The sequence below is a fragment of the Megalopta genalis genome, chromosome 1, assembly GCF_051020955.1.
Source record: "Megalopta genalis isolate 19385.01 chromosome 1, iyMegGena1_principal, whole genome shotgun sequence".
Taxonomy (NCBI): Eukaryota; Metazoa; Arthropoda; class Insecta; order Hymenoptera; family Halictidae; genus Megalopta; species Megalopta genalis.
Window position 1 is genome coordinate 36,521,545 of NC_135013.1, and position 20,536 is coordinate 36,542,080.

The following is a 20,536-nucleotide window of genomic DNA, read 5'->3' on the forward strand; positions in this document are numbered from 1 at the left end:
GCTTACTAGAAATAGAATGGCAACAACTATATTTTTACTTCGATGACAATGAGAAGGCAAAATATAAATATTTTCATTGTAATAAAATGTGGAAACATATTTGATCAAAGAAAAACACAAGTAATGAATACGAATTCCCTACTTTAAGACAAGTATTAGATATAATTTTCTGTTTTCCTCCATAATGCAAAATAAATTGCACGCTCGTAATATTTATACTAATCATTTAATCTCGAGATATTTATATTTGAGTACAATTGAATTTATGTTGCATTAAACCGAAGTGTCGAGTTCACGTATATGCGAATGGTGAGCAAGGGTGCACGCGTAGCGCTGGTACATACTCGCATGCATACACATGTATATATGTATGCCAAGTTATCAAAATTTCATCACTCCACCTCAGACGGTGCTGAAGTAGGAAATTCTCAAATCTTACATCACTATCACTGTCTACATTACCGTGAACTATGGACCGAGAGCGCGAACGCGGAGTGGACACTAGACGATCATTCAAACATTCAACGATCAAAGAGAATAGTATATGAACATCAGACTCTAAATAGCAAACAATCATTGAAAAATGGAAGATAAAGTATGTATATGCATTTACTACTTCTTTTTTCCTATTTTTATTATTATTCTTGATCACATATTAAAATCTTAACTTTGAGTAGATCGTATTTACAGGATTGTAAGTTAATTTTAATGTATTCCATTGATGTTCATAGTTTATACGTTTGCAGGAATGGTATGAGAGATTAACTAAAGTGTTGGAATGCCCGGTATGTTTAGTAATACCGGAATCATCTATTTTCATATGCTCGAAAGGACATTCAATTTGCGATCTGTGTAGGATACAATTAAAAAAATGTCCAATATGTACTAGTGATTTTTTAGAAGATGTGGCCAGAAATTTTGTGGCACAAGATTTGGTATCCACTTTGGAACAATTAAAGGTTTTATATTCATATTATTTTGTTTACATTAATACTTGAGATCTAGCAAAAGTCAAAGTTTTTTTATATTTTTATTTTTCCTAATGTGTGAAATTACCGATTATCGCATACTTACAATTTTTTTTATAGTTTTTGTCTTTGTGTTTTAAAACAATACATTTTACCTTGTCAAGTTTTACAATTTCTAGTTATGTATAGAAGAGGAGGAGAAAAAAGATATTAAATCCCAAACTGACCAGAGTGTACAGACTAAATATATAGTCCATTCTGTTCATACACAAACAGATAATATCAAAATTAATAAATTATCATCTGTCCACACTCAAACAAATATTACAATGAAGAAAAGTTGCAATTTGCAAAATAATGCAAAAAAACCACATCCCTGTTGTATGATAGGTTCTTGCAAATATAATGCCAGCCATGAAAAATTGGTACTACACTTAAGGCATTTTCACAGACAACATTTTCTTGAAGTATTCAAATCACTATATATCATTCATTTTTAATATTTTAGTGTAACAGTTGTTTGTACAATGTTCCATTTTTAGGAATCCCAATTTTCAAAAATATTTCCAAAAACATTTTTAGTACATACTAATGAATTTCCTACACAAATAGATTTTGCTTTTTCAGTAAATAATATGGTTATAATTTTTTTGAAATTTATAATCCGTAAAGGATCTTTAAAATGTTGTGTAGTGTTTATAAACAAGGGGGCTTCATTGCCTCTATTAGGGTATGAAGCTAAAATTATAAGTGAGGCTTATTATGAGAATTATTATGGTAAGGTAAGCTGCTTCCGTTAATACCAATTTTCAATAATCAAGATTTTAAATCCTATGTTGTTGTAAATTGAAATCAGAAGATGTATTTTCACAAATTAGGTGAAACCGTATACTATACTACAACATGATACAGCAAACATATATGATGTTTGTTTTCATGCAAATCAAATGTCTAACATAGTCAAGACTGAATCATTTCACTTAATCTTCACAGTAGGGACTGTGAAATCAAATGCTGTGGAATAATTAAAGTATAATATTTTCTGATCTTAAGAATATGTTGTATCATATATGTCTATTTACATGTTTATATATATGTATTTATACACCATATTTTTAACTTGTAGGTGATAATGGAGCATAACACATAAAGAAGCTACTTTTCTATTATTTGATATTCAATTCATTAATTAGTTTGTAAATGGATAATTGAAATATGATGTATGCAGTTACCATTTTCTATAGAGATAGTCTAAGTTGTGAAGAAGATAGTCGTGAAGTAGATAGATAGTTGTGAAGAAAATCTATCGGTATAACTAAAGTATTGAGTAAAAAATATCAATGAAGGATATAGAAGTAAACTAAATGTATCTGAATTGAATTCATACTCAATTTTTATTGAACTTGTAACATTGTGTATTTGCAAATAAATGAATTCTTAATTTCAATCTCTTCAATAAAATTATTGTTTCTGTGCATTTGTTACATTGAATTCTTTTACAAACATAATTTAATTTCATTGAACATAGTTAATTTCAAAAGATATCGTTTTCACAATTGTCTCGAAAATTGTTTTACCTTTTAATTTCTTGTGGAGAACAAACTACTTCGTATATTTACATCAAATATGTTTTTGCTTTGTTAGATTTTAATGAAAATTTCAAAACATCTAGAAAGATCATTTATTGCAAAATAACTTGGAACTTAATTATGTATGCAAATTCGGTAATAGTAAATAGAAATACGCAGTAGTAAGACTACATAGTACGATACGAAATGTATATTGTTATTACGTATGTGTACCAACAGAATTACGTTTATATGCATATAATACCGTGTCTAAAAGTTAAAAAAAAGATGAAGAGTGAAGCAATAAAACAGAAAACATTTTTTCTTGAATTAATCTCCGAGCTTCTGATGGATCGAATCGTATCAAATTGACCGAATACGCATACCTTCCGCAATAGAAATTTCCATACATTACACGAGTTGTTTGTTCAATGGAATTTCTATGCTACGCCCTTCTTTCACATGGTTCATTGTTAATAAACAAATTATTTGATCGCCAAATTCTTTCTTCTAAGTGACTCAATTAACTGCTCGTTAATAGATTTAAAAGAACTATTCTGAAAAATCCGATAGTGCTGACTGCCACTATCACAATATTTTCATTTTCTAGCATGCGCGCAATAAGTAGCGTAAGTAATTAATACCTATGTATTTCTAGAGCGTATTTCATAACGCTTTGGACGTATGTATTATTCGTTTTTAATGAAACGAATTCCTAAGCGGCTACGAAACCTCATGGTAGCTGTTGCATTGTAACAAATTTAACATTCTCGTCAAAACGGTCGATATTTATTGTGGTATGTTGGTTTGCTGGACTCCCTTTGTTAGCTGAATCCGCAAATCGAATAAATCCTTTTCCAATATATTTCGATAGAATATCTGTATTGCTTTCCTTCAGGTACCTCCTTCGCGTAAAGATTTCTGTTGTTCCAAAAGCCGTTCCAAAGGAGATGGGCCAGGCCCAGACCATAAAGATTGCTGACTAAGTCGAGTTTTCGTTTGATCCTGATTTGAAACATTACATGCTTGTGAATTAGTCCCCCATGCGCTATTACTGCTGAACAACGAATAAGTATTTCCTGTATTGATTGATTGGGAAGATTTTAAATCCACCTGCAAAAAACAACACTTTAAAATTTGCTTTTTATTAAATCAATACAATACGATACTATACTGCCGCCACCTCATGCTATGGTATACTTTATATACCATATCACCATAACATGGGATAGAGGATGAGTACAATATTTTGTATTATACACTAAATACTTCTCGGATAGCTGAATGGTCAAAGTTGTTTGTGCTCGTAAAGTGTTTGCCATGTTGTGAATCAGGTTGATAATTCGAGGTCCTTAACGACAACTGCGAAACCGTGTTCCCTGGATTAATAGAATCTTCCCAGTTACGGAAATTTTCGACGACAGTCGTATCTTTAGCCCGCAACTGTGTGTCACCGCTACCGGAACCCCAGCATGGTACCGAGACCAGTGATTGTTGAGCGTCTTTCCACAAACTGAAGTTTGTACTGTCGTAATTATGAAACAACGGATAATTGTTTGCAATTTGCGATTGACTCCTCGACATGCCCATTTGGTTGGAAAACGGAAATTCCAAAATATCTGAACTTTTGTTGTATATCGACGACGATAATTGTTTCTGCGATATTTGACCGAAAGCGTTCCGCGTAGGGTCGCTTTGATTAAATTGAAACTGAAAGCTCGATGTAGTGGTTGGACTTAATGAACTGCCTGGCACACTCGGTACATTTGAAGGTACCATGTTACCTACATGATGAAGATTCTTCTGATATGTATTCAATGTAGACAAACTTGAAGCGTTTACAATGGCCGAGCTATTCAAACTCACTGGATTATGCAAAATTGTGCTCGATCTGAGATTGGTTTTCCCAACATTTTGCTGCTGAATTGCAGCCATACTGTGATTCTGTTGAACATCCAAATTATGAGGTTGCTGCTGTATATTCAAATTCTGTTGCAGCACGACATTTCCAGTCTGTTGAGTGTTTATGTGAGAGTTATGCGACACAGCTGACATTACATTTTGTTGGTTGGAGGATGGAAGATGTCCAATATTTTGATGTATTAAAGAATTTTGAGATATATTCTGAATTTGCATTCTCTGATGTAGAGGTCTGCTTTGGCCCGACGCATGTTGCAAACTAATATTCTGAGACATCGGTTGTTGTCCAGAATTCGAAGCGAAATGTCCCTGCTGCATAGAATAATTCGTCGTGTTTCCTATTTGATTAGTTATATAATTTTTCGCAAACTGAGGGTTTTGTACATTAAATGGTGGAGTTTGATAACAAATGGTTCCTAAGCATGGAGACACGCCTGATATCGGTATCGTGGGCAGATTTCCAGAAGGTTGTTGCTGGTCTTTCGTAGGAAGATGATTGATTTGCGTGAGTTGCAAAACAGTATGCTGCGATTTTGCTGGTTTCGTTTGATTCGGAGGGGAAACGATTGGATTTTGTACGGTGGTCGTTGGAAAAGATATCAACGGTAGTCGGTTCTGAGCAGTAGTCAACGTAGCTGTAGACACAACAGGTACATTGGCCGGTTTCAATGTTTCCCCAGTAATCAGAGTGCCCTTGCTTCCTGCAGGTAAACTTTTCACTGGTGATGTCGAGCTTACATTACCCTTTTTCTCATTTTCCTCTTCGATGACTAGCGGCGATACGTTCTTGAAGGTAACTTGCTTCTGCTCAGTTTCGGCACGCCGCATAATAGCCTGCATTGCTATATTTTGTCTTGGTTTTCTTGACACAGATATAGGTGCTGTCACGTTGACTTCGAAATTGTTCGATTCTGTATGAGCGATCAACGAGTCCTTATTTCGCTCCAACGAACTTTGAGGTTTCAGAATGCCTATTTTCTTGTCTAATAAAGTGTTCTCCAACAGTATGTCGACATCTGCAGAACCTTTGCTGCTGGCAGACTCGGAAAGAACCGGACTGGCCGATACAACAGACAACCTTTCCTTGTTCAGACTAAGTTCTTCCAGTTCTTTCATCAACTCATTACTCGGACCGTTACCTTCACTCATAGAACTGAATTTATTATCACCTTTTTCCCCTCCTATCGTGATAGCGATCAAGGCGGAACCATTTATTCTGAAATGTGTCAGAGAATGACCCAAACACAGAATACGAATTGCGCGTAACTTGTTGGAAGCCTCGACATCGCTTTCCAAGTCGGTGTTCGTAAATTTCAGACACTCAAGACTTTTCTCCAATGGTAAGAAACCTTGTAAATCACGGTCTTCTGGCAGTGGTACATTCACGTATTGATCGTAAGCGAAATCAACCACACAATTTTGTAAGGAATTCAATAATACACAAAGACTGGGCCAGATCTGAAGTCTCGACGTAAAAGCAACTTCTTCCAAAACTGTGGGCTTCGTGTGAATCCAATCAAGGCACAGTTTTATAGAAGGCAAAGCGAAATATTCGACAATAGAATTCTTGATTGTGTAGACAGGCAATAATAAAGCAGACAGACTCCCAGCAATGAGATCTAAAATGCAATCTCGGGCTACTTTCTCGTCAAACGTTAAGTGTTCCTTTCCTAATGGTTCGGTGCTGCCCATAACGATATTTGTTGTATGTTCCAAGGCATACAAATTAATTACAAACATCTGTACAAGCACCCACGAACTGAAGCTTTCTGTCGCTACCAAAGCCGTTAATGTTTCAGTCAACAATTTCGTGTAGCTGGATGCGATCTTGACGTTTCCAAGATTATGGATAACACCATGCAGTTTTAAGAAGACTGCTATGTATTCCTGGGACGTTAATTTAGTTTTTCCTTCAATGTTTACTGATGTGTCGTTTAAAGCCGAAGATAACATTTTTGCCAGATTTGTGGTAGCGACAGGAAACGGATGTTTTACAGCAACAGACCGTGTGTAATGAAACACAGTTCCCAATTTATTGCCACGTGATGCTTCCAAAAGAGCTAGCTGGTTGTATGGTTGTCCACTGGATGGTGACAATGATACGGCATGTCTATAGAATAGCTCTGCTTGTTTACTTTCATTTCTGTAGCGAGCAATATCTCCCAAATGTACTAAACAATACTGACACGCGTAAAAACACGATGATCTATGAGGCACCGACAAGTTCTCAACAGCTTTCCATGGAGAAGTACATCCATAAACATAGCCTTTTCTACAAAATAAGTTTTGTTATACAGTGGATTTCTAGTAAAATTCATATTTATCTAATTACCTTCTAAATGGTAAATCTAAATCGAATGCTGTACAAATTTCCTGTAACAATGTCAAATAAAAACCGCTTGCTGCTTCCAAGCACCAGCTGAGCAAAGCCTGAGATTCTCCTCGTTTTGGATTTTTTCTATCTTTTGCTTGTGATTGCAAAGTTGCTATATAATTCTTGAATCCAAGATTCCAAAGTTCCTGTTCTACCTTTCTATCCAATGCATATTCCAGATCCAAAATGAGAACTTGTTGATATATTTTTTGTAATTGCTGTTGGCATACCCATGCATCACTATCATTTAGAAGATCTTTACAACGTTGAACTTTATCCTTTAGTGGCTCGGCTTTTCTAGTAATTATATTTATTAAATAAGTTTTAGAGAAACATTGAACACATGTTTTTTTTTTTACTTACTTTAAAGCTTGTACGGCTGCGTTTAGGCCCATATTCCGTGCACCTTGACTCGTTAATGCAACACGGTTTACCTATGTAAATAAGGGGTTAACCTCAGATTGTGTTATACTTAACAAATACTAGAAATTAAATTGTACAACAATTAGTTATTTACTATCTTACAATATTGGATACATACGTGTTCATAGCCAAATGGGTTTGTTTGCGTGAAATATGTACGTTAAAGTCATTGTCACATAAAAACTTCATAATTTTGTCAGGTTACAGAAATTCAACACAATGCACTAAATTTTAATTACCGATCTTCTTCCAATTTTAGTTTATTCGTAACATACGAATCATTTATTATTTAACATGCGAAAGATATTAATTAATACTATGTTTATCGATCAAATTACAAATTGAATCGATTAATCCGAGCGATTACGCATGTTTTCTCGTTATACGAATATTTTCTAGAATTATACGAAAGCATAGAATCATTACACTGACAGAAACATTCAAACACAGAATTCTTGAAAAAAAGAAAAACAAAATTTTGTCGACCGTTTCACTCAATACGGTTTATTCAACTGACGAAAGTCAATGTGTATTACAATTAAAAATCTAGGTTAACTGTGGCACAATGATAATAACGTTATAAAGGTAGTGTGTAACTAGCTCGCTAAATATCAAACTGATAGCTAACTTTCGATTTAAGCATAGTATCAATTTAAAGTTCATTACAGAACCTAGTTTAAAGCGAAATAAGAACTTACATTCACATATTTACATTAAGAAAAAGCATAAGATTCACCGCATTACTGATATGTACTTCACAGTAATGAAAAACTGTACCGCCCTTGCGTTAAACATCTCAGTTACTTTCCGTGAAAAACATCAAAATTTTCGATGGTCACGAACAAGGCTTGTAAAAACATACTGTTAAGATGCGCGCAAAGAAAATATTGGAATGTCAAAAATTGTGTTGGAAGGATATTTTAGAAAATCATGCGAGGTTTCCTTCGGGGCCATGAATTTGAATGAATTGACGATTATACAACTTGAAATGTAAGGTTAGAAACGGTCTGTGTGGTCAAACAATTTTACTGTACATATTGTGTATATGTACTAGTGTCGAGAATGTCGCCGTTAGTTTCTGTCTTTAACAAATATTTCACACGTCTCCGATATCATCATAGAAACGTGAAGAATCATCGTTTCTTGTCATTAGTATGTACTAGTATAACTTCATATACATTTAAAAATTTTCTCCATTAAAGTCCGATAAGTTAATGTCATTCGATTGTTTTCAAAGACACGTGGTTAGAGTTGATATACACTGTGACAAGATTAGTAACGAGATTGTTTCAATACGCAACTTTTACAAAAACTAAATTATTCTTCAACAGGTTTTCTCTGTTTAGAGTCACTCTCATTATCATGATGAAGGGAGGCAAAAAGAAATCGAAGCAAAACGGAGGGAATCAATGGCACGTGGTCTTCCAAAACAGAAACCTTTGAAAGGAGTCAAGCAAATTATTGTTGTTTCTTCTGCAAAGGGTGGCGTCGGAAAATCTACAACTGCAGTAAATTTAGCAACTGCCTTAAAAATTATTGAACCACAGAAGTCTATTGGTTTACTAGATGCCGATATATTTGGTCCTTCTATACCTCTAATGATGAACATAAAACAGTCTCCTATAATTAACAACAGTAATCTTATGGAACCAGTTGTAAATTATGGAGTAAAATGGTAGAAACTACAATTCTATGGTTTGCATGGACTTCTAATTGTTTTAATTGCTTTCTGTAATTCTTCTTTATGTATAGCATGTCTATGGGTTTTCTAATTGATGATAAATCTCCTGTAATATGGAGAGGATTAATGGTAATGAGTGCGATTCAAAAATTATTGTATCAAGTAGCATGGGATCCTTTGGACTATCTTGTTATCGATACTCCACCAGGAACAGGAGATACACACCTTTCATTAATACAGAATATTCCTGTAACCGGAGCATTGTTGATAACTACACCTCAGAAAGCTGCTTTAGAAGTATCCAGAAGAGGACTTAACATGTTTAAACAGTTGGATATTCCAATAATTGGAATTGTTGAAAATATGAGCAGCATTATATGTCCTAAATGCGACAATGAAATAGCTCTTTATGATGATGGGGTGAAAACTATGGCTTCTGAACTTGGTACTAATCTTATAAATTTCAATATCTATTAATCTACATATATAATTTCTTGTATTTGTTCTAGGTGTGCGAGTCTTACAATCAATACCTGTATCTAAAGATATTGCACAAAGTTGTGACATTGGTAAACCAATTGTGTTATCTGTTCCAGAAAGTATTCAAGCCTGTGCATACAAAGACTTGGCAAAATGCATAATTTCGTTTCTGACTAATGAATCGGTACAAAAGTAGCATTATTTATAATGACTATAAAAATTTATCACTGCTAAAAATATTCGTTCCTTTTTTACAATATTCAAGTTCTTCTCCTAATCCCCACTTAGTTCGATAGTTTTCCCCCTCCTGTACCAATTGTATGAAGTGGAACACGTACATCAACTTGGATCCGTTTCTATATGACTCATCACAAGATCGCATATTGCATTATATATTTGTTACCTTCAGTCACATTCACATGCTGAACTGATTCAGATAATACAACGCGTTTAAATGCTGGAAAGTAAGTTTAATAGAAGAGATTTATCTTAAATTCTTCTATTTTAATGAAACTTTATTTTAGAATAAAATAATTTTGAACATTCTCAACATCGAAAGTATCAAACGTGTTCATGTAAGCCTAGTTTATAGAAAAGTATAGCACTGCCTTTCGTTTGGTCAGCTTATTAGTTCTTTTACGCCATTCTTTCTTTGCTAGTTCTCAGATGCAATTTACAAGATGGACAACTCAATATCTACAAGCATCCATTCTGATGTAAATGCTGAAGTCTATGATGTGCCAATGGAAGTAATTATCAGACCTATTCCTCCCATAGTGGATGAAGAGAAGGTTCAAAGTCTAATGAACACTTTAGAATGTCCAAAGACGGAATCGTCTGTACCACCAATCGATGTTCTGTGGATCAAAGGTAGCGAAGGTAATATGATTTCCATTATTGCTTTGTTTGGCTTAAAAGGAAATTAACATGTATGTATATTGGTTCATATTATTGTATTATTTCAATTTTTCTCTTTGCTATAGGTGGTAATTATTATTACTCCTTTGGTGGATGCCATCGATATACAGCTCACCAGAGACTTGGAAAATCGTTCATTAAGGCAAAATTAATACAATCAACGATAACAGATTTGAAAACGTATCTTGGTGCCTCAACACCAAACTTAAAATAATTTATAATATATTTTACTATTTCTTAAAAATGCTCTGCACTATATTGTAAATATAAGACAAATTAATTTTGTATCAGTTTTAGTACCGTTATTAGTATCGGTATCAATTGTAACAAGAATTCATTTTCTGAAACTCAAATAAGTTGTACGCAAAGTTATACAAAGATTCATTTTTATATATAAATGTGAAAATGTACGTGCTAATTATGTATTTCTATGTAAGTGCAAAAATGGAAAGATCTAAATAAAAACTTATCACAGCATACCACTTACAGTTAAATCGTTTGCTTGTGACGTTTCTTTACAAATTTTATCTTTTAAGAAGATAATTTTATAATGCACACAATGTACAATATTACGTACATTGTCTAAATATCTATATCATTTAGTTTAAACATATTTGTAATGCAATACTTAATATTATTATTACGTGTTATCCTTAACACAAATGTGTTTATTAAAAAATTTGTTAAGATTAACTTTTTAAAAAATTATGTTTAGTCAACCTATTTAAATTGTCTATAGCAAATCTGTCTACCGAATTTATGATTTATTTATAAGTATTATTTCATATCGGCCATTTGAACTCTACTCATGTACAATTTCGCATAGAAACTATCACACGACCAAAGATTTAAGTGCCATAGATAGTTTCATTTTTGTTCCTTTGTGTTTCCATGAATTTTGTTTGTGTTCTCGCTTTCTGCGAATTCTTTAACATTTCTGTTTTTACTTCTTCCAGATTAAATTCGTAAGTATTTTTCAAATTCCTTTTTTGAAAAATCTTCTGACTAGATTCTTTTATAAAATAAGGTTTATAGCTCTTAGCGATATCTTCTGCAATAGCATCGGATACATCATTAGTCGCGTGAGTTTGACGTGTTTCATTTCCGGATCTATCACTGTTTTTCAAATGATTTGGTATTACTGATTGTTGCAAATGCAATAACTGTGTATTGGTAACTTCGCAATCGATTTGCATCATAGTTATATGATTTGCGGGCGTTGAAAATGTTTCTGTAAACAGAAAAGAAGATATATGTCGTCAACTTTTAAAATTCGTTAATCCTTTCAGTTCTCACCATTTGTAGGTAGTGCAGGAAGAACCAACGACATTTTCGGTCTGCCCGTACTATTTTTTCTCGAAGCTGGTAAAAGCAAATGCTCTCCGCTGAACCAAACCACGTAAAATGTATCGTCTCTTCTGCCCAATGCTTCAAATAAAGATGCATGTTCTTTTAATGTCGGAGAAAAAACCTCCACTGCATTTGTAATGGTAGAACTTGCAGTTTTTCGAAGTATCTCAGATTTGCTTTTTCGCGGTAAATTGTGCTTATATTTAGTCTTTTTCTGTACTATATATGGTGATAGCAATCCTCCCAAAAATTTCTCGTCAAATTTTGAGGTTTTCGATGTAAACCAATTATCTTGATCGGACTCTCCACCGATCCATCGTCTTAATTCGTAATCCAAACGAATCGATTCGCTTTTATTTATATACATCGGACACATAGGTTGGAGTACTGATATATTTTTACGGAAATTTTTGTCCTCTTCTTGTTGAACTTGATCTTTAGGTGACCAAAGCAATGTTCTTCCATGTCTAATATATGGTGTATTGGTAGCAATGTTAACAGGCAACACATTTAAACGGTTATCTTTTGAGAGAACGTTGCTGTAAGACATGAAATTAAAAAAAAAATACTTAACAAATTCAATAATATAACTTTTTATAAATGTTAAATTTTCTAAACAGTCTCACCTAAACGTATTGACATTTAAGGATACCATAAAAGCCATACCCAAAAGAATAGCAACATTCTTTTTATTTGCATTGAGATTTATGCTCCCATATTTCTTATTAGTATTCGCTGTGTTCCCCAATGCAGAAAGTTTCTGTTTGAGGTTTGTATTCTCCTAATACAAACATAATTTAATTACAATAGTTTACTTAAAACTGTGTCTTTCTAAGACCAGGAGCTAAGTTTCCTTTTCCATTGCCGTTGCTCCACAAAACTAAATGAATCAACATATCTATTATCTTTAATTGTACTTCAACATAAATTTGTAATCCTATATTGGTGGACAGCATGATCTGGAGGTAAAAGGTTTTTATGCATTGAAAATGGAAACGTAAGCCTCTCGTCTCTTATTATTTAATTTCATTGTCACAGCAACTAGAGCACAGCAAACGGTACCAAATATTAAATAAAAATTTAGATACTAAACAGTACCAGATATTATTATAATTCTCACCATCTTTAACTGTTTATTTTCCTCTTGCAGTTTACAAATTTGTTTCTCCAGCGAAGATACATATTCTTTCTTTTTTTTTCGTGATAGACAAGCAGATTCCCTGTTTTTTATCATTCTCTGTTGTCTTTTCAGTGCTTTAATCTCATTTTCTTGTCGTCCAGTGAAATTAACATCTTGGATTTCATTTTTTATAACAATCGGAGCATAATTCGAATGTTCTGCTCTAATTAATATTGGCCTGCAACCAGATGTGTCATTCTTTAGAACTATTGAAGTACATCCAGCTGTTTCATTTCTCAAAATTAAGGATGCATCTGTAATAGCAGTATTTGATTGTTTTCCTGATACATACATATCTGCACTATTCGTAGGATTCACTTGTGGTACTTGTGCCGCGTTCGTTTCTGCTTTTATTTGGATTGGTGAAAATTGTACTGAATTTTCACTAACAAGATTATTTCCGTTGGCTGGTAATAAATGAGTCATAAGAGGGTACGATGTGCAGTTTTGTTTAACCTTTTGTGTGAATGTAAGTAAATTTTGTGTACTTAAGAAAATAGTATTTCGAGGCTGTTCTGGAAAATATAAAGCACAGAAATGTGTATTGTACAATTTAAGCACATTGTGCGACAAAATTATCTATATTATAATAATGTTTTACCATTGTTTGCAGGCTGTGTCTTTGGTTGAACTCTAATATGTTTGGTTGAATTGGCTTTGGAAAGAATCAATTTCGTAGATTTTCTTTCCTGACATTTAATGGGTGTAAATCTTAACTGCTTTGCAATACTTGCATTGAATACTGGCTCGGGTGACATTGACGGAGAAATATTTTGAGGTGGTGAAATCGGTGGTGTCTCTGGAGTCGACTGTAATCAATTAATGCAGGAGATATTTAACTAGAGGAAATAATCTAAACAATTAATATAGATACAGCAATTACTATACTTTAAATTCACAGAATGGAAGAACAGAGTCCAATTCTACTTGTAATTCAGATCTACTGGATTCTGAATGGCTTGATTCAGGTGATAATGGAAATTGTACATAAGGACTTATAGGTTCCAGCTTAATTTCTTCCATTTTTATATTGTTGGTTAAATTTAAATTTGTGACTAGAAACAAAATACTTTCAATAAATTTATAAAATGAATGTACAATCAGCAATGATTAAAGGTATACCAGAACTTTGTTGAGAACTATGGACATGGTAATCTTCTAAACATGATGTAGTTTCTCCTAAAGAAACATCATTTGTGATTTGATTATCAAAATCATTTTCTATGTGGAAAGGTATTTCATCTTCTAAGAACAGTGGAACACTTAATTCAGGATTTAAAGACTGAAATAAATCATCTGAGAAAGGTAAACAATCCCCATCTGTAAGAAAATATTCCATTTTACATTATGTACATGAAAATTATTAATGCATTATTAAGCGGGATTGTAATGCATTTTTGTATTATTATGATTCTTATTGCTTTTACAAATTATTACAAACATGGAAGTTGCATGGAAAGGATTAAAAGGATTAAATGTATTCAATTTAAAAAGATATGCTATACCCATTAATTCAAGATCTGGAAACATCTGAATTTCAGGTGCTGCAACACCATTCCACTGTGGATCTTGATTTATCAACATATTTCACCTTGTGTGAAATCCTTTTTATTCAAATAGAAATAATAACCTTCAATTCTAATAGCACGTCAGGTGCATGAATAATTTACTATTTTAGATAAAAACTAAACAATCAATGTGTAGATATCTAATCGTAAAAGTAAGTTACAAGCAATTTTCGACGAAAATTACTGGATTTGTGAAAACACATATTAACTCAAATAAAATTGCAATCGTATCGTCTCGACTTGCGAGGCCGAGGCCAACAACAAACAGTGAAATACGCCGGTCAAAATAGTTGTTCGCTCATCATACACTTGTTCTCGTTGTGCTGATCACACGATAATCACTGTGCATGTATTTGATATGTATTGTACGTGGAGTTTTTTCTTGTTTTCTAATACTTTTTGATATATGATATATCTTGACATGCTTTGAATACGATATGTATTAACAATTGTGAGTACATATCGTGTTTTTAACTGATACGTATACTAATTTTTTTTAAAGCTAACAACGTTGTCAAATTTAGTAGCGTCCACTATCGTCAGCTATCGTACTGAAGCATTTTCTACAGAGTCGGTAATTCAGAAGCGTAGATAGAAAAATGCGATGCAATATGTAAGTTTATTCACTGTTGATGACGCCATCTACAAGCACGAATTTCCAATGTATAAGGACAGAGCTGATGTCTCATTATGCCGTCAACTTTTTGGGGGGACTAATTTATGCAATTTAGGGGGACAGAGAGAGAGAGAGAGAGAGAGAGAGCTTCTCAAAAATCTATGAACTGCACAGATAGTTTATTAATAACTGGCTTCTCATCAACGATCTATGAATATTAGCAATTGAAGAACATAAAACGAACTTACAACTGAAAATAATATCGACGCATAACTTATGCACATAAAGCACTTTATTAGCTATAATCATTTCATTCTTTTCTGCTTCAATAAATGATTTCTTAAAGCAATTTGCTTTTCTTTAAATGAACGCTTTACTTTTCCTTTTACTTTATGCTTTAACATTTGAAAAGCTTTTGTTTTCTTCTTCTCACGATTTGTTTTACTGCAAAGCGGATTCTGTCGACCATCTTTGTAACCGAATCTTTCTCTTCCTTCTTGTCCTCTCTGAAAAATAAGTAATTAATTTGCAGTAATCTTTGACTAAAATTATTTTGTACTTATTAGAAAACAGTAAGTTATATTTCTCCATATGCTAGGTACTGTGAATCTCACCTTTACAGATTCAATGCGAGCTTGTTTGTCGTGTTTTCGTTTCTTATATATATTTTCGATATCTGATAATTTGACAAATTCGCCAGATTCGACATCGTTTGTATGTGAGCGTTTTACGCCACGTTTAGCGTATGTAATTTCTTGTTTTGCTAATGCCATATCTATCGTCTTAAAATCCTCGTCGGTTAATAAACGTTCAGTAGATATTAAAGATGCCTTCTCCTTTTTCTCAATCGTTAACATGTGTTTTTCTTCCGGTTTTGAATTTACTTTTTCCTGCTTTAATTTTTTTCTTTCTGTTCGTTTGATAGAATGCATTTTTCGATTTCTGATATTTCTAAGGTTACTGACATCCTTCTTTTCATTAGTTGTTTTATAACTTTTACTATTGTTTTTATTGTCATCGTTATCGCCATCATCTCTATTCTCACCGTCATCGTTATCGCCATCATCTTTCCTTTCATTTACATCGTCCTCGTCCTCATTCTCGCCCTCCATCTCGTCCTCGTCCTCATTCTCGCCCTCCATCTCGTCCTCGTCATCGTCCACGCCATCGTTTTTGTCATCATTATCTTCACTGTGATTTACATCGATCCAATCATCGTTACTATCCTGCAATAACAGTGTTTACAACCAGAGAGTTATATTAACTGTTAACGTTATATATACTATACTTACGTCAGTATCGCTATCTATTACAAAACTACTTGGATCTTTATCAGGATTATCATTTAATAAAACTTCAGCACCGGGAACAAAATCATTGGCAGGTACATGTCCATACTTCGCAACTTCCAAAGCCATAATTGCTTCTGTTGGTCTTCCTCTGTCCTTTTTATGTAATAAATCTGGCATTTTGGTTCTAAATAAACCAATCAACGAACGTGCAGCCATCATCACGCTACGTTCTCTGTAATGTTTATACCGTGCTAAATCTTGCAATAAATCTGAATTCATAACCAGAGGACACCGTATACATATTTCTCTTATTGCATTCAACCTGCAGAGTATAATTTGGTAAATTAATTATACACTTATTATGAGAATAACTAGATTTTGACAAGATTGACGAATTGCATACATACCCAATGGCCATAACATCGGCTGAATTTCGTTCCGTAACAAAATTATTTGCTAATGTTTTCAAAATGGGCTCTAGTACATCAGGTGGTACAAGTTCATGACAAGACTGGGCGACAAATTGTAAAAGTTTCGTTACCTCTAAGATGATTAAAGATTATAAAACATTTTTTTTCTACTTAATTGAAACATAAAAATAATTTTTAAAGTTTATCTAAAAATCTTCAATCAATGAAACTAATTTACCTCTTTGATGTGGTTGCAAAAATCTTTGGAGATAGGGATAAAAATTTAGTAAAAATAAATTATGCAGACCGATAAGCCTTGAGATAACATCCAAAGTTAACAGCTTAATTTCAAATCTATCATTGTTTTTTTCTAGCTGTTTAAATAATTTTTCTGCAAAATCTTGTGGATCGTGAAGTAAATGTAATGCTGAAAAATTATATGCTGGTGCTTTCGATGTCTTCTTCTTAGATTTCTAAAGTATTTTAAGATGTACAATCGTCACAAGTAGTGTAGAATAATATAAATGACAAGTGTTTCTAGATTCTGCCCAACTTACCGCTAACAACTGCTTTGCTTTAATTAATTGTTTCGCACGTTTCTTTGTTTTCTTGTTTACTTTATTGGCCATCATAATTTCTTTAACATTTGGTTCACTATCACTATCGCTATCGTTATTTTCAAGTTCTTCCTCATTGGATCCTAGGAAAAACTTTAAACAAGCGACCATAACTTTTGGCGTTTTGGCAGAACACCCTGCTGCCAAAACATTTACAGTTTTTGCATCGTTCCAGATATTTTTCTTGTATAATTCTATCATAATATCAGCAGACATCTTGGCAGCTCTGACATTAGAGTCTTTCAACATTGAAAACATAAAATTTTGCAAAGTTGTGTTAATTTTCGTATTTTTTTGCTTAATATTAATATTTTTAATATCAGCTATAATGTGTGTTTCGAGAAATTCCCTTAAATTTTTATCTTGACATCTTAAAAGTTGAAAAAATAGTCTGAGAAGTACAGTTGGTTCCAAAAGGGATTTATTACGAAGTTGAATTAAAGCTTTGCAAAACGTCTACAAAAATAAAGTTATTGATTAATAGAAAAATTGTAGAAAAATTTAACGTAATAGACTAAACTTTACTAAACACTCACTAATCGCATTTCATTGTCAAGTACTGTATTGTACGTTTGTAGTACATCAATGATTTCTTGAGGAAACAATTCTAGATCATTTGGGTAACAATGGGCCACCTGCGAAAAAGACATAACATATTTATAAACTGTAACTCTTTATTCACTAAATATCAATCATTGGATACAAAAAAAAATGTTTGCACGCTATCGCATTGTTCATACAATTATATGTTTCATGAAATGTAATGTTTTCAATGTATGAGATCATACAAATAGTTCTGAATGGTAAATCCAACAGTCTTGGCAATCACAAGAATGAAGTCATAGGACACGCAACACTTAAGTTGTAATTCTTCCAAACTATAACTTCCCACAAAACTTAATAAGCCAAGTTGACACATAGATGGAATTTGTGCAAGTAAACTGGCATTTATATCTACTTTCTCATCTAGAATTGCGCAAAAGATTGCAAGCATTCTAGAAACTGGAAAATTATGAGGACCACAGTGAACATTTAATTTGTTTGGTTTTGTTTTCGTAATTCTCTTTTTTCTTTTTCCAATCTTCTGCTTTATGAACAGATGTTTGTCTTCTTTAGCAGGATTGTATGATGCAAGATACGAAGCGATTAACATATATTTCGCATAATATGGTAACTCAAAGCTTAATGCCAATTTTGTTGTTGATTCGATTTCATTGGAAAACTGACTGTGTTTGGCAAAATCTTCAGATGTAACTCGCAGATAAATAACTTCTAAATTCGACTTGAAAACTGCAGAAATATTTCTCCACAACACAGCAGTATCGTCTTTCTTAGATTTGTCTATGTTAATAGGTTCAATATATTTCAAAAAATTAATCTTAGCCATGTAACGAAGCTCATTCAAATCTCGACAGAATCGTAGAAACACAGAGAGAAATAAATTTAAATAGTTTTTGTAAAATGCATCCTCGTAATTATGTGGTTTGTATGTAAGTAATATTTCAGCAAACTCGTGTCGTGTATATTGAGGGAAATGTATTTTAATCGGTTCGTACATGCCGACTTTCGTACGGAATTTTTCCCATACTATATTGCTTATAAATATTACACAAACATTAACATTCGATAATTCTTTCAGTCTTGACAATGCAGGTAGCAAACTAGAATCGATATCTCTCAATTTCTCAGCTTTGTCAAAGACAAGTACAATCGGTCGATTGTCATTTATTGAAATATCTCTAAGACCTATTACAAAATCAATGAAGTTATCGCACCTGTGGTACAGTTTGGTATTAACTGGAAATTCATTTCTGTTTAAAGATAAATCACTTAAAATGTAATCGAATATATGTTTGCGATTTATATGTTCAATACAATTAATTATAGAAGTATTATACTTGAAAAATGAAAGTATAGTTGTCACTACTAAAGACTTTCCTGTTGCTACATGACCACACATAAATATACTGTGAGGCATAGGTTCATCCCAATTGCCAATTAGAGAATATAATTGCTTTAAAATGTTATTTCGACATACAATTTTATCCCGAAGATACTCCAAGTACTGCTCCATGATTACTATATTTCAAAAGTTTTTAACAACTACTGATTGTTATAAAGATACTATTTACCAAGACTTTCTATATAGATTGTTTACCTATAAAACAAAAGCTTTTTTACTACAATCTTTTGATGATAATTTAAATAATTGATAAAAGGTTCACCTGTGCCAAAAAGATGACTATTTCATCAAGACTCTTATTAAATTTATTAGGTGTCAGATGAAACACTTCCAAAGTAGACTTATAATATTGATGCTGTTGAAGAAACTGTAAAAAACGTACATATAATAATGATTACAATTTCAAATAAATGATCATGTTAATGATGTCTGTGTTATGAATAAACTTACTTCCTCCTTGTAAGATTCTGGATCACGTTTAATAAGATTTTGTAATTGTGGAAGGTTCTCCGGTAATTGATTGTTATGTCTTACCATTTTTTTTACCTACATCAACAAATTAAGAAAACGTTTTTCAGTGAACGATAATAAAATATGCATATCTAGATTTAAGGTAATATGCAAATATATACAAGCAAGATAACCTATACAACAAATCCGATGCTTAACTTCCGACTTCTGACTTTAAATCTATAAAACTATAGATCAAGTTTATCAAGTTAATAAAATGAATATACTATAAAATTGTTTTAAAAAATATTTTGTTTATATTACAAATGTTCTAAAAAATACATTACATACAAACGTACTATTACTGCATCAATTGCACGTGGATAATATCACTTGTTATGTTATTATGCTTTACATATGCTACTTTACAGACGAATTCAATGTATTATAACCTATACAAAATACAAATTGAATGCGTAATCATTTTTTGTATTTAATATTTTCAAATTGAAACTGTTGTTTTACAAAGTTATCAAATATATTGTAGTACAACAAATCTACTGAACAATGTAACAAACTATCGCACTGGTACGTTACGACTCGTCGTCACGTCGTCTATACAAAAATTAGCGGGAAACTTTGAACAACGATTGTGTACAATAATTAAACAATATGCACTTCTATCATGATTTACGTATAAAATAGAAAATTTTTTATAATTTCAATTGAATTTTTAATCAACTCATTAAAACCAACAA

General features: G+C 32.7%; 6 protein-coding genes across 22 annotated transcripts; 2 read left to right on the top strand and 4 right to left on the bottom strand.

Annotated features, from left to right (window-relative positions):
• The first annotated feature begins 57 nt into the window (after window positions 1-57).
• Window positions 58-2,415, top strand: LOC117227673 (E3 ubiquitin-protein ligase Siah2). Of its 2 annotated transcripts, XM_076525105.1 has the most exons (6): window positions 58-595; window positions 747-959; window positions 1,148-1,435; window positions 1,511-1,750; window positions 1,847-1,998; window positions 2,095-2,415. In XM_076525105.1, exons 1-5 carry the CDS (start codon window positions 584-586, stop codon window positions 1,991-1,993), a joined length of 900 nt encoding a protein of 299 aa, XP_076381220.1. In that variant the 5' UTR covers window positions 58-583; the 3' UTR covers window positions 1,994-1,998; window positions 2,095-2,415. The 2 variants fall into 2 exon arrangements, with proteins under 2 accessions (XP_076381220.1, XP_076381251.1); XM_076525136.1 differs by lacking the exons at window positions 1,148-1,435; window positions 1,847-1,998; window positions 2,095-2,415 and having other exon boundaries at window positions 1,596-1,725.
• LOC117227665 (uncharacterized) lies at window positions 2,344-8,070 on the bottom strand. 2 transcript variants are annotated; one of them, XM_033483107.2, is made up of 5 exons: window positions 7,952-8,070; window positions 7,194-7,264; window positions 6,789-7,127; window positions 3,806-6,728; window positions 2,344-3,649 (listed from the first exon to the last, which is right to left on the bottom strand). In XM_033483107.2, the coding sequence occupies exons 2-5, from the start codon at window positions 7,223-7,225 to the stop codon at window positions 3,431-3,433; spliced, it is 3,513 nt and encodes a 1,170-aa protein (XP_033338998.2). In that variant the 5' UTR covers window positions 7,226-7,264; window positions 7,952-8,070; the 3' UTR covers window positions 2,344-3,430. The 2 variants fall into 2 exon arrangements, with proteins under 2 accessions (XP_033338998.2, XP_033338997.2); XM_033483106.2 differs by lacking the exon at window positions 7,952-8,070 and adding an exon at window positions 7,372-7,661.
• Window positions 7,702-10,811, top strand: LOC117227666 (sulfiredoxin-1). 12 transcript variants are annotated; one of them, XM_033483112.2, is made up of 6 exons: window positions 7,702-7,838; window positions 8,600-8,928; window positions 9,006-9,379; window positions 9,444-9,598; window positions 10,074-10,293; window positions 10,398-10,811. In XM_033483112.2, exons 2-6 carry the CDS (start codon window positions 8,663-8,665, stop codon window positions 10,544-10,546), a joined length of 1,164 nt encoding a protein of 387 aa, XP_033339003.2. In that variant the 5' UTR covers window positions 7,702-7,838; window positions 8,600-8,662; the 3' UTR covers window positions 10,547-10,811. The 12 variants fall into 12 exon arrangements, with proteins under 12 accessions (XP_033339003.2, XP_033339004.2, XP_033339002.2 ...); XM_033483113.2 differs by having other exon boundaries at window positions 7,741-7,838; window positions 8,585-8,928; XM_033483111.2 differs by lacking the exon at window positions 7,702-7,838 and adding an exon at window positions 8,102-8,243.
• Atf6 (bZIP_ATF6 domain-containing protein ATf6) lies at window positions 10,349-15,433 on the bottom strand. 3 transcript variants are annotated; one of them, XM_076520804.1, is made up of 9 exons: window positions 14,368-14,984; window positions 13,985-14,182; window positions 13,751-13,917; window positions 13,464-13,671; window positions 13,155-13,377; window positions 12,803-13,040; window positions 12,309-12,463; window positions 11,629-12,221; window positions 10,349-11,563 (listed from the first exon to the last, which is right to left on the bottom strand). In XM_076520804.1, exons 1-9 carry the CDS (start codon window positions 14,444-14,446, stop codon window positions 11,181-11,183), a joined length of 2,244 nt encoding a protein of 747 aa, XP_076376919.1. In that variant the 5' UTR covers window positions 14,447-14,984; the 3' UTR covers window positions 10,349-11,180. The 3 variants fall into 3 exon arrangements, with proteins under 3 accessions (XP_076376919.1, XP_076376888.1, XP_076376866.1); XM_076520773.1 differs by lacking the exon at window positions 14,368-14,984 and adding an exon at window positions 15,295-15,433 and having other exon boundaries at window positions 12,803-13,377; XM_076520751.1 differs by having other exon boundaries at window positions 12,803-13,377; window positions 14,368-14,985.
• Window positions 15,195-20,386, bottom strand: Mys45A (SDA1 domain containing protein Mys45A). Of its 2 annotated transcripts, none has more exons than XM_033483131.2 (10): window positions 20,138-20,386; window positions 19,779-19,874; window positions 19,591-19,695; window positions 17,902-18,000; window positions 17,306-17,821; window positions 16,987-17,221; window positions 16,746-16,881; window positions 16,339-16,660; window positions 15,661-16,272; window positions 15,195-15,552 (listed from the first exon to the last, which is right to left on the bottom strand). In XM_033483131.2, the coding sequence occupies exons 2-10, from the start codon at window positions 19,863-19,865 to the stop codon at window positions 15,352-15,354; spliced, it is 2,313 nt and encodes a 770-aa protein (XP_033339022.2). In that variant the 5' UTR covers window positions 19,866-19,874; window positions 20,138-20,386; the 3' UTR covers window positions 15,195-15,351. The 2 variants fall into 2 exon arrangements, with proteins under 2 accessions (XP_033339022.2, XP_033339021.2); XM_033483130.2 differs by having other exon boundaries at window positions 20,130-20,386.
• On the bottom strand, window positions 18,020-19,695 carry Orc5 (origin recognition complex subunit 5). Its single transcript, XM_076523935.1, has 2 exons — window positions 19,591-19,695; window positions 18,020-19,523 (listed from the first exon to the last, which is right to left on the bottom strand). The coding sequence occupies exon 2, from the start codon at window positions 19,437-19,439 to the stop codon at window positions 18,135-18,137; it is 1,305 nt and encodes a 434-aa protein (XP_076380050.1). The 5' UTR covers window positions 19,440-19,523; window positions 19,591-19,695; the 3' UTR covers window positions 18,020-18,134.
• Window positions 20,387-20,536: the final 150 nt, after the last annotated feature.

Coding starts and splice junctions, on each gene's coding strand:
- LOC117227665 (XM_033483107.2), bottom strand. CDS start 7,225: ATGGGCCTAAACGCAGCCGTACAAGCTTTAAA. Junction 6,729..6,788: donor TTAGATTTACCATTTAGAAG/GTAATTAGATAA, acceptor CTTATTTTGTAG/AAAAGGCTATGTTTATGGAT. Junction 3,650..3,805: donor ACCATTCAGCTATCCGAGAA/GTATTTAGTGTA, acceptor TGTTTTTTGCAG/GTGGATTTAAAATCTTCCCA.
- Mys45A (XM_033483131.2), bottom strand. CDS start 19,865: ATGGTAAGACATAACAATCAATTACCGGAGAACCTTCCACAATTACAA. Junction 16,273..16,338: donor TAATAGATAGCGATACTGAC/GTAAGTATAGTA, acceptor CTGTTATTGCAG/GATAGTAACGATGATTGGAT. Junction 15,553..15,660: donor CTCGCATTGAATCTGTAAAG/GTGAGATTCACA, acceptor CTTATTTTTCAG/AGAGGACAAGAAGGAAGAGA.
- Atf6 (XM_076520751.1), bottom strand. CDS start 14,446: ATGTTGATAAATCAAGATCCACAGTGGAATGGTGTTGCAGCACCTGAA. Junction 13,918..13,984: donor TAGTTCTCAACAAAGTTCTG/GTATACCTTTAA, acceptor TTTTGTTTCTAG/TCACAAATTTAAATTTAACC. Junction 13,672..13,750: donor TTCCATTCTGTGAATTTAAA/GTATAGTAATTG, acceptor AATTGATTACAG/TCGACTCCAGAGACACCACC.
- LOC117227673 (XM_076525105.1), top strand. Junction 1,436..1,510: donor ACAGACAACATTTTCTTGAA/GTATTCAAATCA, acceptor TTCCATTTTTAG/GAATCCCAATTTTCAAAAAT. Junction 1,751..1,846: donor ATGAGAATTATTATGGTAAG/GTAAGCTGCTTC, acceptor TTCACAAATTAG/GTGAAACCGTATACTATACT.
- LOC117227666 (XM_033483108.2), top strand. CDS start 8,316: ATGTCGCCGTTAGTTTCTGTCTTTAACAAATATTTCACACGTCTCCGA. Junction 9,380..9,443: donor AACTATGGCTTCTGAACTTG/GTACTAATCTTA, acceptor TATTTGTTCTAG/GTGTGCGAGTCTTACAATCA. Junction 9,599..10,073: donor CGTTTCTGACTAATGAATCG/GTACAAAAGTAG, acceptor TTTCTTTGCTAG/TTCTCAGATGCAATTTACAA.
- Orc5 (XM_076523935.1), bottom strand. CDS start 19,439: ATGGAGCAGTACTTGGAGTATCTTCGGGATAAAATTGTATGTCGAAAT.